At 42.9% G+C, this 17,648-nt stretch overlaps 1 protein-coding gene across 2 annotated transcripts in view; it reads right to left on the bottom strand.

The window, feature by feature from the left end:
- GPS1 (geranyl diphosphate synthase 1) overlaps positions 1–16,935 on the bottom strand; it is an 87,817-nt gene extending 70,882 nt beyond the window's left edge. The window contains exons 1-2 of one of the 2 annotated variants that reach the window (XM_087386227.1): positions 16,597–16,935; positions 16,043–16,105 (exon numbers count right to left, since the gene is read on the bottom strand). In XM_087386227.1, coding sequence (XP_087242353.1) covers positions 16,043–16,105; positions 16,597–16,723 — 190 coding nt within the window. In that variant the 5' untranslated portion in view covers positions 16,724–16,935. The remainder of the gene's footprint in view (positions 1–16,042; positions 16,106–16,596) is intronic. The other variant, XM_087386228.1, reaches the window with a different exon arrangement.
- Positions 16,936–17,648: the final 713 nt, after the last annotated feature.

The raw sequence follows: 17,648 nt of genomic DNA, 5'->3' as shown, positions 1-17,648 counted from the left end.
CTTATTAATGCTAGAAAACCTGTGAGATAATTCACAATACAGTAAGTGAAATGCCATAATTGAGATATTCCCGTAGACTTTGCTTAGGTATGCAAACCAAGCTCTCTTAGATGCTCTATCAACTGATAGAATGAGCACACGTATCCAATCATTCTGCCTCTGGAGGCATATCTGTGGCCTGCCCATGACAACCAGCACCTCGACTAGCCCAAACATTTTGTTACACAGTCTGCCTCTAAACGATGACAACTAGCACCTCGACTAGCCCAAACATTCTATTCAGTAAGAGGATGACAATACAAATGTAATGAAGGGTTGTCCTTTCCTGCAAGAATGGAGGTGGAGAGAGGCAGGCTGCTCCTCTTCTCCCACCCCCTATCTGATCTCACAAGGCTCCTCCATCTTTGGCTGGATGTTCCTGAACTGAAGGCTGTTTCTCCTTCTGCTGATGAAGAAATGAGGAGGGAATGGGGCCTTTGTATAGATTTGGCTAAATTGCCGACTGAGCCCTTATTGGCTGACTGGAAAGGCTGGACAAAAGGTCTGTAGAGCCTGACTTGGTCTATGGACGGCTGACCCTGCCTGGAGCAGTCCCAACCTGTACTGTGGCAGTCAGGTGCTGCTGTGCACTGCCTGCGGGGCCCACTTGCTGTATGAGCCACTTGGCAGCTCTGATTGGCTGCGGGTAGCCTGAGCATGCCATGGGCTGGCAAATGCTCATGACATGAAAATCATCATTGACCCAAGGCTTGTACGCTGTAAGGAAGTGAGGCTTATCAGTGAAAAAATCTTCATCAACCCAAGGTGCTTCATAAGAAGCCCAACGCTTAAATTTGACAGTGTACAAGCGTTGGTGGTTGCCTGTACCTTCCTGAACAGATGAACCAAAATCTGCTCAGCCTAAACCACCTCTGCCTTGACCTCAACCTCTGGCTACTCCACATTGGGTACTTCTGTCAACGCGGGACCGACACAAGGCTTGAGACACAACACATAAAAATGGTCCATGTCCTGAGTAACTGTAGCATCAAGGATACATCATTGATGACATGAATAATCGGAAAGGGTCCAAAGCTTCCATACGAAAGCTTTGGGCATTTCTTCCCAATGGAGTCTTTTCTTTCTTCATAATCCGGAGATAAGCCCACTGACCTTCCTTGTATCCAGCATCTCGACAGTGCTTGTTGGCTTGGGCCTGATAAGATTCTTGGGCTTTGGCTTTAAACATTTCCATAATCTGCTAATAGGACTCAGTGATACAATCTACTTCATGCACTTTCTCTAACACCCTGGCGAGAAGGGACTTCAATTTTCTCCTGAAGGTCGCTTCGTAGGGAGTCCTACCCACACTGGTGGAATGAATGTCGTTGAGGATCCATTGAACCAATGGAAGAAACTGTTCCCATCAAGACGGTGTGTCTACAACATAACACTTGAGAGCATCAAAGGCCAACAATTTGTCTGGCCATCGGACTAGGGGTCAAAGCTGTTGGAAAATTCAAACAAGGCTCTCCGAAATTGGCTAGTGAAGCTATGCTACTCATGGGATTAGAATGGTCAAGTACATGATGCTCTTGGAACAAATGGCGAGTGCTAGGTCATGACCAAATCCTATTATGGTATGTTCGAAGGGCTAGTCAAGAATCTCAAGTTGCTAGAGTAAACCAAGCAACCAGGCTAGAGTCGGTTCAGTTGTGCTTGAGGTGGCATCTTGCATAAATGCTCCCACCACAAACCCCTATACCACACCCCCAATTCCTTCAAAGTCTACACGATACATGTCTTTTAGTTTTTCATCAGAGTCGGGGACCTCCTCCATCATATCTACATCAAGCATCCTACACCCCGTCTCTCTATATTGTGAACTCAAATTCCTAGATGAATCCAGGAACATGCCCAAACTCATGCGCTGAAAACACAACACAATGTGCAGTTTTGATCTCATGACAGTCACAAGGTTGAAGACCACAGTGGGTATAGACCATAGTATGAATATATGCCCTCACAAATGCATACCACACCCACACGTACTTGAACACATATATATTGTGAACTCATGCCCAAACAAGAAGTGCTTCCAAGTTTTGAGGGAGTGAATAATTACAAAAAGCTATTTATCCTGTAAGGAATACCTGATTCAGCTGGTATCAACTTATGTCCTTCAAACCCAATGAGATGAACATGTTTCTCCAATACTACAGCGATGGAGTAATGGTTGATCCTAATGAGTAAAAGCCAAGTATCGAGTGGTGGTAATTGCTTTCTTTAATAAATCAAAGGTTGTAAAAGCCTCTAAAATGAAACATATGAGCTGTCGTTGCTCTTCATCCCCTATAACAAATTATCGATAGGTAATGCAATCTTTGCCAAGTCTTTGACATGCTTTCAGTAGGCCTAGAAAATACCCATGAACATGTGTACCTTCTCCACATTGCACCTCCAACTCCACGATGTCCTTGACTTTGGCATAGTCTAATCGAACACAAGAGAAATTGATAATGTACCCAAGCATTTATCTTCCAAAAAAGAAATTGGACTTCTTGGCATTGATGTACATTTGATTGTCCTTTAAGAGCTAGAGGTGAGGACAAATACGTGATGCTCATTCTTTTTCTCTTGTGAAGATGCTCATTCTTTTTTTGCAAAGAAAGGAACCTTCTATTTATGTTTGGAAAACTTCATACAAAACAGCAGCCTTGAAGGTGCTGAGTATGGAAAAAAATTAGATAAAGGCTGAAAGAAGAAAAAACCAGCCTGTTCCAAAGAAACCCAGCTCACTGCCTAGGGAATCTCTGGTACATGGGCTAACAGCTAGGTGGGGGGGCTATACAACCAGTGAATCCCTCGCGGAGTGAAAATGTAGAAAACTCCTACGGGCCAAGCCTTGCAAAAACGTGCACGCCTCGCGACAATCGCCCTAGAGCCCAGGGTCCCACGCTCCCAGGTGGAGTGCAAGGATCCGAGCTATCAAGAGGGACCGCCTCATGAAGCTCTATCCTCTGAATGCTCTAACCCTGTCTCCGGTAAGCTAGAGAGACCTCATCAATCTAAAACGCGTGACCTCCCTCGGTCAACCAGGCCACCATCCTCCAAGTGTAGTCCCTCTGAAGGCTCTGCATGCGAGTCATAATCCTGAGGGCTCCCATCCAGATCCTCACTGCGCTGCGACAGCTCCAAAGGCAGTGAGGGATGGCCTCCAGAAAATCCAGCAGAGCAACAACGGGGCAACCACGGGCCTGTGGACAACCACGGATCTGCTCCATCCACGGGCCCGTGGACAACCCTCCGTGGGCGGCCAGCCAGAAAAAGTAGATCATCCTCGGCCACAAACTAGACCATAGATGCGTCGGTCCAAAATCTGGTCCAAAATCTGGGGACCTCCTAGGACACTCTCTGGGCCACCCAATGCCTCTCCCTCGAAGAGGTCCAAGTCAAAGAGTCCATCTGAAGCCTCCTGCCAATCCAAGTGGTATATGAAAAGACCCAAATAAAAAATGTAACATGCCCAAATTTGACATGTCAAATGTAGCTTTCAATTCAGCTTTGAAATCTGCAATTTTTTCTTCATGTGACCCTGTGAGCAGCATGTCATCTACATAAAGAATGATGACCATAATATCTCCCCCATCCTTCTTGATGTAGAGGGCACTTTCACTTGGATTGTTATGAAGCCCCTTGCCGGTTTCAAAGGCATCAATCTTGGAGTACCATGCACGTGGGGCTTGTTCCAACCCATACAAAGCTTTATTCAACTTGCAAACTTTATGTGCATTTCAAAGCCAGGAGGTTGTTTGACATAAACCTCTTCCAACAAGTCTCCATTAAGAAAAGATGTTTTTATATCCAACTGATGAACATTCCAATCAAAATGTGCAGCCATAGCAATAACTGATCTAATAGTGGTCATCCTGGAAGTAGGAGCAAATGTCTCCTCATAATCAATGCCCTTCTTCTGAGCATAGCCTTTTTGCAACCAGCCGTGCCTTGTGCCTGTCAATGGACCCATCTGACTTTCTTTTTACTTTAAAAACCCATCTAGTACCTATGGCATTTCTTCCTGGTGGCAAATCCACAAGATTCCAGGTCTGATTTTTCTCAATGGACTGCAACTCATCTTGAATGGCATTCATCCAGTGTACATTGTCCTTTGCTTCTTCAAAAGTATCAGGCTCTTCCTCATCAAGAAGAGTACCTGCATAAGCTGATTCAATAGAAAGAGCGCCCCCTTCGTGCCTTGCTGCACTACGAGTTCTGCCAAGCAAAGGAGCATCAAGCTTACTCTCCCGGAGAGTTTGGAGCAGCCAATTGGGAATAGATTTGGCTCCGTGTATTTTTGTAATATCTTGCCTGACAACATCTTCCACTGCCTATGGAGGAACTAGATCAGCCAGTAGCTGAATCGGGGAATGTGGAGCATGAGGAGCTTGCTGTAAATTCTGATTTTCAGCAAGGATGTCAAAAGCAGAACCCAAAGCAATGAGTATTAATCCCTCAAAAACATCATCTGATGTAGAAGAAGCTGGCACATTAAATTCAGCTTGTGTATATGCTGAATTTTCTGAATATATTACGTCTCTGCTGACAAAAATCTTGCGTGAAATAGGATTGTAGAGACAGTAAAATTTGCTCTCTGCACTATACCCAACAAAGATGCATTTAAATGCCTTGTCTAACAGCTTATGTCAAAACTCAACAAGCACATGGGCATATGCAACACATCCAAAGACACAAAAATGTTCCACTGAAGGCTTTCTCCCATGCCAAACTTTATAAGGAGTCTTTGTTTTCAAAGCCTTAGTGGGAGCCCGATTCAAAACATAGTTGGCACACATGAGACCCTCAAGCCAAAACCCGTCAGGTAACCTTTTGCTTGTGAGCATGCATCTATCCATCTCCATAAGAGTTCTATTCTTCCGCTCAGCTTTGCCATTTTGCAGAGGAGTAAGCCTCACTCTAAGCTGGTGTGTGATGCCTCTCTCTTTCAAATAAGCCTCAAATTCATGAGACATATGCTCCCCCCCTCTATCTGTGCGTAGAATCTAAACTATGAGCCCTGTTTCATTCTCAACCTTTGCTACAAAGTGTCAAAAATGCTTAAACACATCTGATTTTTTCTTTAAACCATAGACCCAAGTGTAGTTTGAGTAGTCATCAATAAATGTGACATTAACCACCCAATGCAGGAGTCCTCATGGGACCACAGACATCTCTACGAATGAGCTGTAATTTCCAAACAGCTCGTACTGCATGCCTTGAGACTATCTGGCACACTGTTTTGTGGTCTTTTTCAGCTTGATGTTTTTGAAAAAAGATCAGATGATGCACTTGCAGTTTCTTCTCCCACTCTTGCTATGCACAATGCGGAGTTATGGCATGCTAGATATGGGCATATGAGTTATGGCAGCTTGATGACACTTCAAAAACATTCGATGCTTTGCCTCCTTTGGAGTCACCTCCTCCTCGTGCCTGTGAAGGGTGCATACTTGGGAACATGCACAGGTTTCCCTTCAAGAAGGACCCTATCTCGGACTGCACACTTGTCATCTTCAAAGACAACCTGAAATCCTCTTTTATTGAGAGAGGACACTGAAAGCAAATTCTTCTTGATTCTAGGTAGATAAAGCACAACATGAATTCTGAAATTTGTGCCATCTGTGGATGTAAGTACAATCTCACCAATACCACGAACTAAATAAGAAGAATCATTTGCACACAAAACCCTTTTTCCAGCGGGGGATGGATGCAAAGAATCAAACAAACACTTCCTGGAAGTGATATGTTTGGTGGCACCACTATCAAAGTACCATTATTCAATGTCTCATTGACATTGAAAGCACATGAATCCTTACAAGGATCATAACTGCAAGTCAGAAAAGCATAAGAGTCATCCTCAGATGTGGCTGTAATATCTGGAGCAGAGCTGAATCTGTGACAACCACACTTGAATCCTTTTTCTTTTCCTTGGCAATTCTTTTCTTGCATTCTCCTATGTAGTGACCCGGCTTCTTGCAATAATGACAAACACCCTTTCTGTTTGGCTTCTTTGCATCATTCTTAGCCTTGCGAGAAGGTTGTCCAGAATCAGCTTTATGCTAATGAATCCTTGAAAGAAAGACTATCAGATGGAGAAGCATACAGAAACAAGACTAGTCGCCTACCATGCCATGACAACAGAAAAACACAGAAGAAAGCCATGGTTTGACAGAAATCTTAAAGCTAAAGACATCAAGGAAGGCGACTTAGTCCTGTTATACAATGCCAAAGTACACAAGGGAAAACTGAAGTATCTAGGTCAAGGACCCTACCGAGTACAAAAGATGAATCCCATCGGAGCTGTGCTACTAGAAACATTGGATGGAGTCCAGTTCAACACAACAATAAACGGGAGTCGATTGAAGCGCTACTACATCAACACGCAAGCCATCCCCGACAAAAACGAAGATTTGGGAAACCAAGTCTTCCTTAGTTAGGATTAGATTGTATCACGAGCCCTCACTTGCATATGGACGTCTTCGCACATATAGGTACCATCCGTCGATTTTAACCTAGGGCTCAGAAGCATGCTGCTTATGCTGCCCCTTCCCTTTGGCCTTGAATTTCGAAAGCATGGCATGCTCACCAGCCCGTGAAGCCATGTTCTTCCTGGTTTGTTTTTCCTAGCCCTATCAACTCATAAAGGTGAGAGGGTTGCCACTCCCCCTCAAAGAGAAGTTCAATGAGGTGCGAAAACCAAGATAAGACTCAAGAAGAGAATTCAAAGTCATAGTGACCATTTCTAAATCTGGAATGATGTCATCAATATTCAACAATTGCTCTCTCAAATCCAGAAGTTTAGTGAGGTGCTCAGACACAGAGTCACCCTCATCCATATGAGTATGAGTCAACTCTCTCTTCACGAAAGAGACCCTGGCATCATTGCGGGCTGAAAACATACTCTCCAAAATATCCCAAGCTGCCTTTGAGGTATTGCATTGCCGAATGTGCGGAATAAAAAACCTTTTGACAGAAAGGGAGATAGCTGAAAGTGCTTGTGCATCACGTGAATCCCACCTTTTCTGTTCCTGTGTGGGGGCCACAACTGCAGCAGTTGTTGCCCTTAGCAATTGTCCTGCACCCTAAGCTTGTCCTCTACCCCTTCCTCCACCTTGTTGAGGAGGAGTGACAGGTGCAACCATATTCCCTGGCCGTGTCTCATCCCCATTGACATAATCCCCCAAGTGTTTGCCAACTAAGATATTGCGCGGCCACACTTATTCAAGCCTTTCTTCAACTACCTTGCATTTGTGAAGGCTGCTGATCCATTTCAAAGCCCTAGACCAGCCTCTTCATTTGCTGGTTATCCATTTCAGCCTGCTGGTTTTGTTACCTCAGTTTGATACTATGGAGCCTTGTCCTTGTGGTCAAGACTCATCAACAGTGAGCACAACTCTCAGCTAGGGATGAGCAGAATGACAAAGCAATGGCGTATATTAGTGTGAAGCTGGCTAAAAAACTACTTCATCACTTGACCTCACTAGGAGAACCTAGACAAGCTCAAGAATATTTATGCTACATCTACTGGACCTGAGTAGGAGCTTCATCTACTGTGTTGTGTGATCTATTCCTCTCTGAGGAGGAAGATGATGCTTAGTTCTATGTGTGTTTGTGTTGAGTAAAATAAAGGTTCTCAGCCTTGAGTTGTCCCTCTAAACTGAATGTATTTGGAGTCAATAAGAGGTACTCTGCCCTAGGTTGTCCCCCAAAAATGAATGTATTGTCTTTCACTTTGGTTTGATGGTATTGACCACCCAATTCAGAGCAAGGGGGGGGTGATGAGTGACGGTTTGCCCGTGCCGGCCGCAAGCTGACTGAGAAGTCGCTATCACACGGGAGGTGTTGGATAGTTGGACTTGCTCTTTGTGTATTGCGGTGGAGGGGGGATTGGCCTACTCTTGCGTGTTGGGTCTCACACTCTTTGCTCTAAAGGGGGGTGTTGGAGATATCATAGCCAAAGAGTGTGGTGATGTGATGCGTTAGTGTGTAGTACTAGGTAATCTAGTACTAGTTCATGTGTGCGTCATGTGTGAGTGCCGCGTGTCATTATGGGACTTATCCCTTATGCATAAGGTGCTAGTGTGTGAGTGAGTAGCCTATATAAGGCTTGTACTTCTCATGATTATGAATAAGATAGCCTTTCATTATGTTTTCATTCATGTATCATTTTCTCACACCCTAACCTTTTCTCCGTCTCTCTCCATCATGTTTCTAACAATTCACGCCTTTCTCAAGCTTTCAGAGCCCTAGACAAGATCCTTTATTGGCTGGTTATCTATTTCAGCTTGCTGCCTTTGCTATCTCAGTTTGACACTATGGAGCTTCGTCCTCGTGGTGAAGACTCATCAACACCAATTTCAGCTAGGGATGAGTAGCATGACAAAGCACTGGTGTGAGGCTGGTCAACAAATTGCTTCATCAACTTGACCTCACTACTTCAACCAAGGAGAATCTGGATAGGCTAAAGAAGATTTATGCTACATCTACTGGACTTGAGCAGGAAGCTTCATCTTCTATGCTGCATGATCTATTCCTCTCTTAGGTGGTAGATGATGCTTGGCTCTATGTGGTTTTGTGTTTAGTCAATAAAGGTTCTCAGCCTTGAGTGGTTTGATGGTATTGACCACCCAGTTCCAAGTAAGGGGAGGTGACGAGTGATGGTTTACCCTTGCCGGTCGCAAGTTGACTGAGAAGTCACTATCACACAGGAGGTGTTGGATAGTTGGACTTGCTCTTTGTAGTATTGCGGTGGAGGGGGGATTGGTCTACTCTTTGTGTGTTGGGTCTCACACTCTTTTCTCTGAAGGGCGGTGTTGGAGATATCATAGCCAAAGAGTGTGTTGATGTGATGTATTGGTGTGTAGTACTAGGAGATCTAGTACTAGTCCTTGTGTGAGTCATGTGTGAGTGCCACGTGTCACTATGGGACTCATCCCATATGCACTTGGTGCAACTGTGTGAGTGTGTAGCCTATATAAGGCTTATACTTGACTTGTCTCATTTAGTAGTGATGGTGATGAATGAATGAAAGCCTTCATGGATTCTACATTTGTCTACCATTTCTTCACTCCCTAGCCTATCTCTCTCTCTCTCCCTCACTCCTAACTGTGGTTAAAGGGGAAAACCTCTAATAAGGGAAAAGTGACCCTAACCCACTTATTAACTATACATGGGTCACTGCCATGAATTATCGTGATAATTCCAACAATTCAGTGTTGCCTCAGTTAATACTGTAGTTTAAAGCAACAAGGGAGGGGAGCCACGAATCAAGCAATTCAGCCTACAGATTACCTTCAGGGTGGACTGCAAAGTTAGGTCTTTGGTGCCTCAAATTAGGGCTGCAAGCTCCAACAGCAAGCAGATCTAGAGATCCAAGAATCAAGGAGCTTTGTACCTTACCCGAGGAGGTCAAGGATGAGGGTACAAACTGTACTTCACCATTGTCTTAGCCCCTCATGAATCTTAGTTTTACTATTACAACCCCAAATATTTGATGTAATGCTTCAAGGAAGCTTATGGCGCGCCGCCAATAGCATTAGCAAAGCTAGGGGAGGCGTTGTTTACAGCAAAAGCAAGCATCACTACATGTTGCTTGGAAAGCTGGAGTTAGCTAGGATGATACTTATGTTGTTGACAAACTGAAAAGCCTTTAAGGCCTCCGTAGTGCTGCCACTAGGTCCTCTGAGTTGGAGGGTGTAGAGGCCGTGTGGCAAGGCACGTACGTAGCTCTGCCTAAGTGGCATGTTTCGTGCAGTTTTGGTTCTGCTCTTAATATACCCAACAAGGCCTTGTGATTTTTGTCCCTACCCCCCTGCATTCTTGGGCTATGATCTTTCAACAACACTGCCCACACCTCCTTAACCCTATTGGATCGCTTGCTTTCGTCTTCCTCAACTTGAGCTCACAGTGTGCCAACACACTCCTTGATCTCTTTAGCGCAGCAAAGGGGCCTCTTTAACTTTTGAGGTCCGTCAACAAGCATTATAGTCCGCAAGATGTGTTCTTATTCAATTATCTTATTTAAACATGTGTGAGTTTGTGCCCCTATTCTCTTTCAATCACTATATAGTCGGTGCTTGCGCCCCATTTATCAAGTCGTTGCTAGATTTCTTCAAGTAATAGTTTCAAATGAAAGGATGGCACTTTCATTGACTTCATGCAAGAGAAATAAATTGTCACCCTTTGACTAGTAGAGCCTTTTCCATATACTTTTGTTAACCAAAGTAAATTGAAAGGTTTGCAGACACGCACTTAGCGATTTGCATATAAGGAGGGCAGAAGTGGGCTTGCAAAACGTTAACATTGGGTGGTACAAGATTTGACCAGACCTTGGTTCTCGAGATGCAATTCTAGACCAACTTCAATGTGGAAAATATGTATTAAGTTGTTGGCTAACAATAAATCTATCACCACACAGCCTCATATCTAGAGCTACACATAGAATTTCAACGTGCCTTCTGAAGAAAAGTTGTAGAGCTAATTGAGTGCTACAATTTTCGTTTTTACACTGCATCAACCCAACTTCTGCAAGGACTAGCAAGTGGTTGAGAGATATTGCATCAGTTATTGGCTCAGGTTTCTAGGTGGTGTTGTGGGCTTGTGTACACACATGCAGGAAGAGAGTTTGAGCTGTGTGTTGTGGTGTAAGGTTTCTTGTTCTTGCACTGAATCTGGTGTTGAGATTTCGGAGTTGTTGGAAGGAGTGTCTTGATGCTGCCAGAAGTTTTCCATAGGTTGTTGCAAGCTCCAGGCTTCCAAGTTTGTTGCCAGGTTCAAGCCAGAGATTTCATGCGCTGAGAAGAAAGTGTTTAGAAAGTTTCATGAAGAGTTGAGGGAACGAGTTGTGCAGAAGGGATGGCAAATTGATTTGCACGATTAACAGGTGTATTGGAAACACATTCAAAGGTTCTGTGGGCAGCCATTGTTCGATTTGAGTGGGAGGGAGCTTCCTATTTGATCTTGTGGGGGTTCTTGTTCAAGTTTTATAGTTTTTCTTCGTTGTAGTGGGATTTGATGAGTAGATTACCTTCTTGCTTCAAATTTCTCAAATCTTGTGGTTTATAAGAAGTTATGTGTGCATAGGCTCAAGTTCTATATGAAATGTGACGTACCTTTAGTGCGTGAAGGCAATTTCCTTATTGCTTTACCCATCCTATCAACGTTGGTCTAGAATTGCATCACGAGATTCAGGGACCGGGCAAAGGTCTGCAACCGAATGCTGACGCTTTGCAAGCCCACTTCTGCAACCCTTATATGAAAACCGCTAAGTGCGTGAAAGCGCCATCCTTTCCTTTGAAATGACTGGCACAAGCTCGCACATTTGTAAAAAAGCTAATTAAATAAGAACACACCTCGCGACCTATAATGCCTACAGACGGACCTCAAAAGTCTAGGAAGCCCCCTACGCTGTGCCATAGCGATTAGGGAGACTGTTGGCACATTGTGCGCTCAAGCTAAGGAAGATGAAATCAAGCAATCCAATAGGATTAAGGAGGCGAGGGCAGTGTTGTTGAAAGACCGTAGCCCAAGCATGTAGGGCGGCACGAATAGAAATCACAAGGTCTTGTTGGGAATTGTAAGAAGCAGAACCAAAAGTGCACGAAACCTGCCACTTAAGCAGAGCCGCCTACGTGACTTGTCACCCGCCACTAAACCCCTCAACTCGGATGACCTAGTGGCAATGCTACGGTAGAGCCTTTAAGGCTTTTCGATATGTCGACAATGGACATTTTTACCAAAACTGGCCGAAGAATTATGTTGGACTGAGAAGGTCATCCTAGCTAACTCAATCTTTCCGAGCAGCTTGCAGTGATTCTCCCCTTTGCTGTAAACAATGCCTCCCCTAGCTTTGCTGATGCTATTGGCTGAGCGCAATGAGGTCCTCTCAAGCATTACAATGACTCAAAGTTATGCCAACGAATGGCGCAACGAGAAAGACATGCATAATGGAGCTTGCAAGATATCACAAGCAAAGAGGAGAGCTAGAAGCAAGTGTTTGGAATGGCAAGAAAAACTACAACAGCAGTTGTTATGTACCTGGACGCTAATCCTCAAATTAGTAAACTTGATCCAACAAGGTTAGGGGACCCGGGGATTAAGGGAAGCAAGATATCATGGGGCTAGAGGACTTAGAACAGCATGGGGCCGGTTGGCTATATTTAGCTAGGACGCTTCCTACGAAGCATGATGCTCTTCTGTAAAAGAGTGGCCCAGCCATTGGGCTAGCATTCTGTGTGATGACACCACTGATAAATCTGGTCTGGATCATGAGCATATACTCTTGTCTTCTACATGGCAAATCACAAGATACTATGCTAAAAGTTCCTAGTGGACGGTTTCGGTGGTATGGGAGGCCGTAGCTATGGGCACAGCCTTGTGGGAGTCTAAATATATTTGCTCCTTTTCTGGGAGCATTTGATCATGCATAGAAAATCGATGCGACCTGCTAGCATCACATATGATATGTGATTAGTTGGATCAAGTCCAAATGCATGCCACACAGCACATTCTCCTCGTGCAACATCAGCACGATATATGCATGCCCCAAGAAAGGTTGCCCATGGTAACCCCTAGCTTTATATGGCATTCTAAGTCTATCAAGTTCAAGGAGGTCAATAATGCAAGTATGATGATCCTCTATGGGCGTGATCTCATAACCTCCACTCATGGAAACAAAGTGAAGCAAGCTTCATCAATCAAGTTCTATGACTACAAGCAGAGAGAACATTAAGAAGTCACCTAGTTTGGTATGACTCCATGCTAGATCTGGTCCAAAAGCCAAACAGCATCTTTGTCTGACCCATGTTGAGCATATGTTGCAATCAAGGTGCTCCAAGACACCACATCTTGACCATGCAATATATCAAGTACCTCCAGTGCATCATTCATGGAGCCACAATTACCACACATGTTGATGAGGGAATTTCCTAGGAATGTTTCTAACTATAGTCCATGCTCTATCATGCAGCTATGTATACAAAGACTTGCTCGCACGAGCAGAGAGAATGTCGACAAAGGTCCTCATAAGCATTCTGTGAAACATCCATTCTCAGCACATCATCCAACGTGCCACACTTGCCATACATGTTGATAAGAGCATTGGCAACATCAATGTTATAAATGACATTGTGTATCCATTTGTCTTGATCTGGGGCTTTCGGGTAGGAACATCTTCACACAATTGGTTATTCTATGATCCATGTATTGTAATGTAAGCACACGTGAGAAATTCAATTGTTTGGACACCTATAATTCATCATCTATTGAAAACAAACAGAGTAAGTCTTCCCAAAGTGAACCATTCTTTACAGCACTTGGAACATCCTAAATAGGATGATCGGCATCTTCGAAAGATAGTTTGGAAAATTTAAAGTGAAACAATTCACAGACCTATTCCAAAGTAGTAGAGAATGGGAGCTACCGTATTCTTCTCGTTCTTCAATTTGGCCATGTTGGAATCTAGTCGAGAGATGTTGCAGACACCAAAGAAAGTCCAATCCATTTTGCTGCTTTGTTTAAAGAGCAAAACGGAATGCTTGTATATTGCCCACTAGGCATGCAATAATATCATAGAAGTCCATGAGACGATGTCCCATTCAGACAGTTCACCATATATGAGCCACACATCCTCCACATCACCACACTCGACATACATGCTAATAAGGGCAGTGCCCACAGTAGCATCTAACTCAAAAAATCTATTGTTTGGTAACAAAAATCTATTGCTTGGTAACAAGAATGCATTTGCTTTCCTATAACAAGGGCTACCATGATATCATACACAAAAAGCATATTGAGATAGGAGACATTGTTTGGCATTTCTCCTAACTATTGCTTTTTTTTTAATAATTGCAGCCGAAGGCTCAATAAGTGCACAAATCAATAGGAAAATTAGCACACAATAAAATACTTGAAAGAGGTTTGCTAGTATGATCAAGGAATATTTCATTGCTGGTGTGGCAAATGCTTTGTCAATGTGCTCCAAATCAAGCATGAGTGGCACCACACGTTCGCTTTGTTCTTGCAATGTACTTTGAAGCTACAGCTAACCCCAAAAGTCTAATTGTGGTAGTCAACGACCAAGGGAAGCTCCTATGGGAGACCAAAAGCGACATCAATACTATGGGAGGTCTTGCCGTATAGCTACAGTACGACTTTTGAAAGTAACTTTCTTTCTTAAGATCAATGCCATCCTTTCTTGAAGGAGAATCAATTTCGACATACTCATAGTAGAAGTACCAATTGGAACTTGAAAGCTTCCCATTTGATGCGCTGGCTGCTAATTGGGATGCATCTCCTTGCGGCAAGCCAGCCATCTTCCAGCAACCCCATTCTTTCCCTTCCCTCCAAGCAGTCAAGGGTTTCCAAAAGCGACATCTAGTTGGACATGCTGCACCATCTTTGAAGAAGTCTGGAATACAGAGCAATCATCCATCCATCAGACAAGGGTAACAACATCGAATTGCGAGAGTTGTCGGAATGAATTCACAAACAAAGGCGAGGTGAGGCGAGGCAAAAGGGAGATAGTACCTGGATGTGGGTTGCAGAGGGATTGTAAAGGATAAAAATGGGGTTTACATTCAACAAGGGAGCACGAATGTTCGAGTGCACTGCCTCTATGGGTAAAGCATATATGGTTAAGATGGATTTAATACGAAACTATCTAAATTCATAATTAATATTTCTATGATCCTTTCTCTCTCTCTCTCTCTCTTTGTTAAGTTCAAATGCATCACTTCATTTCTCATTCTTATAATCAATCATAAATGATAAGAGAAATCCTTCTGAAATATAGCTTTATACAAGCTGTAATTTGAAGATCAAGTAACTAAATTCTTAATCCCTACTTAGCACATAGAACAGATGTGATACAATCACCATTTTCAGCTTAATAGAATGCTTCTCATCGTATCAAGAATTCTGATAAAGTTCAGCCTGGAATTATGTAATACATGGTTTCAAAGAAATTTCTATCTCTAGCAAAATTTTACCAACTATCAGACTATGTTTTAAGTGAAAAATAGTCTCCTGAATCATTCTTGGCTTTGCAATGCTTTTAGTATACCATTTTACTTTGAGAAAAAAAAATTCTAGTTTGTAAAACTTGGGAAGTCCTTTTCGTCTTTGAAAAACTTTTTCAATCTATAGAATAGTTGTCTGAGTACGCATCATACCATTTTCATCTACAAACTAATTTGACAAGTTAGCTTTTGACAATACTTTGTAGCATTCTCTTAAACCTTCAAAACCTTTGTAAAGCTCTTAATAGTCTTTTGGAATTTTCAATATCTTTCTTGGCATCCCAATGTCTTTTCCACTATGAAAGCATGTTGTCCCAATTTCAAAATCCTTTCTTTTTAGTTGTAAATAACTTTCTTGGCTTCCGATAGTTTCTCAACTTAAGAATAGTTTTTCCCATCTTTTCTAGCTTGATAACTGTTTTCCACCACTTTAAATAGCTTTTCTAGCTTCAATTCACTTTTTCCAGCTTAGCTCTGGCATAATTTTTTGGCTTTCGAGTAAATGATATGATCAGACTAGCACAAGCGCAAAAACAACACACCAAAACAACACAACACAACACTACGTGAGCGCAAAGAGATGCACGCAACCGACATCTCACAAGCAATAAAAACAATGAACACAATAGGCATGCATACAACCCACATCTCACTAGTAGTAAAAACAATGAACACAATAGGCATTACAACAGACAAACACTGAGATAGAACAAAGACCGTAACCTGCAACTAAACCAATGAACCCAACCCAAACAAGAAGACAAAAACAACAACGGAGACACACACACACAAACATGAGAGATAATAAAGAACACCAAAAAGTCCATGCTTGAAACCCACCTATAGAATTTATGTCTACAATCACATAGCAAAGAACTGATGTAAAACCCATGCGCTCGACCACCACGATCAGAACTTAAAATTGTAGATAAAAGATAACCTACTATACTCATCTAAAGGCCAAAAGCTTGTCAAAGAAACGAACTTACCGAGAGAGCACAACTGCTTACTATAAATCGGAACCCAAGTGCATCCACCATAGCCTTTGCTGCCTGCAACAAATAAGGAGCTTACGGAGGATCGTCATCATGATCTCTCTCTCTCTCTATCTCTCTCGGCTATGGGATTTCATTCCAAAAGTACATGGTATGTGCATAGGCTGGAGTGCATTTGCAGGAGTATATTCCACATATCGTTTCTTAATTACGTGCAGAAGTTGGCAGCATGGCTGTAATTTCAATGTCTCTCTCTCTCTCTCTCTCTCTCCAAAAAAAAACACACACACACACACACAGAACCTTGGGTTCCATATATCCTATTGCCAATCATCTACTCCCGGCGCAATTCCATGTTAGTCCATCTCAATGGACACAGCTCCATTGAGCGAAACATCACAACGAGCAAGAACATAAGTTTTACAATTGAATAATTTCCTGTGCCGCCGCACAATCAGTCCAGATTCAAAGACAATGATGAGCACAGGGACAACGACCTTGACGATGAAAAAAGAAGGAGCGGCGGTAGAGCCTCGCAACAGGCGCACCCAGAAAATTACCGCCATTACGATCCACAAGGTACTGGAACAAGAAAGAGTAGGTGTCAGCGGCCGCAACAAGGAGCATTCTTCTGCTGAGGGGACACCTTGAGGGAAGCTGCTGCAGAGTCCGCATCGTGCATCGCTGCAATCAAGCGATCAAAGGGAGGTCTAATGAGGGGAGAGCGGGAGAAGAGGAGGTGGCAATGAGCGCAGAAGAGCAGGTTGAAAAGCTAGCATTCATCAAAGATATCGGTGAATTCCCAGGCACAAGAAAAGAAAAGAAGCACAGCGGTGCTAGGGAGCTCTCTTGGTTTTTTTTTTTTTGGGGCAGGGGGGTGGGTTTTTTTTTTTTTACTAGCGCCCTAGGGCCCAAGACTCTTGATAACACAAGAGGTCCCCATCGGCCCACTGCCTCATAACGCAAGCGCTTTTGGATGCAAAAGAGCAAACAAACAATTTCTTGCAGGGAGCTGCGTTAGTCAAAGGTAATTTTTGTACTTGATCATCTCCGTAAATGGCAATTTGAGACACATACCTCATTGATTTATAGCACTCCCTCTAAGGAGTTAGCGCTAAAACTCTAAAATTTGTATTAAGTAGTTTGAGACACATAACTTAGTTGATTTCTTTAAAAATAATTTTGAGCACTTCCTCTAAGGAGGCAGTGCTAAACATCTAAAATTCAGATTTATTTTAAAACTACACGTGGAAATTCACAAAAAAGTTTCAATCCTCCATTATAGCGCTCCCTATAAGGAGGCCGTGGTAATAAAGGAAGAAGGCTATGTTCAAAATTTGTGATTTTCATTGTTAGAACAAAGTTAAAAGCAATAAATGCTGGCTATGAAGTGTTAACAAAAGTAGCAAGCTAGAGAGCAAGAGGCCTATCCTTGGAAAATGGAGACGCAAAAGTAAATGAAATATATTGGAGATTGAGCAATTAATAAATACATTTATCTAATAATATATAATATAATTATCATAATAATACATTACAAAACAATTGTTATAATAACCACGCATGGGAGGCAGCACGCTTAGTTCCATAAAGAATTATA

The sequence above is a fragment of the Dipteris shenzhenensis genome, chromosome 15, assembly GCF_047967505.1.
Source record: "Dipteris shenzhenensis isolate YYH24624 ecotype China chromosome 15, Dip_SZ_1.0, whole genome shotgun sequence".
Lineage (NCBI taxonomy): Eukaryota > Viridiplantae > Streptophyta > Polypodiopsida > Gleicheniales > Dipteridaceae > Dipteris > Dipteris shenzhenensis.
This window is presented reverse-complemented; position numbering and strand designations above follow the sequence as displayed.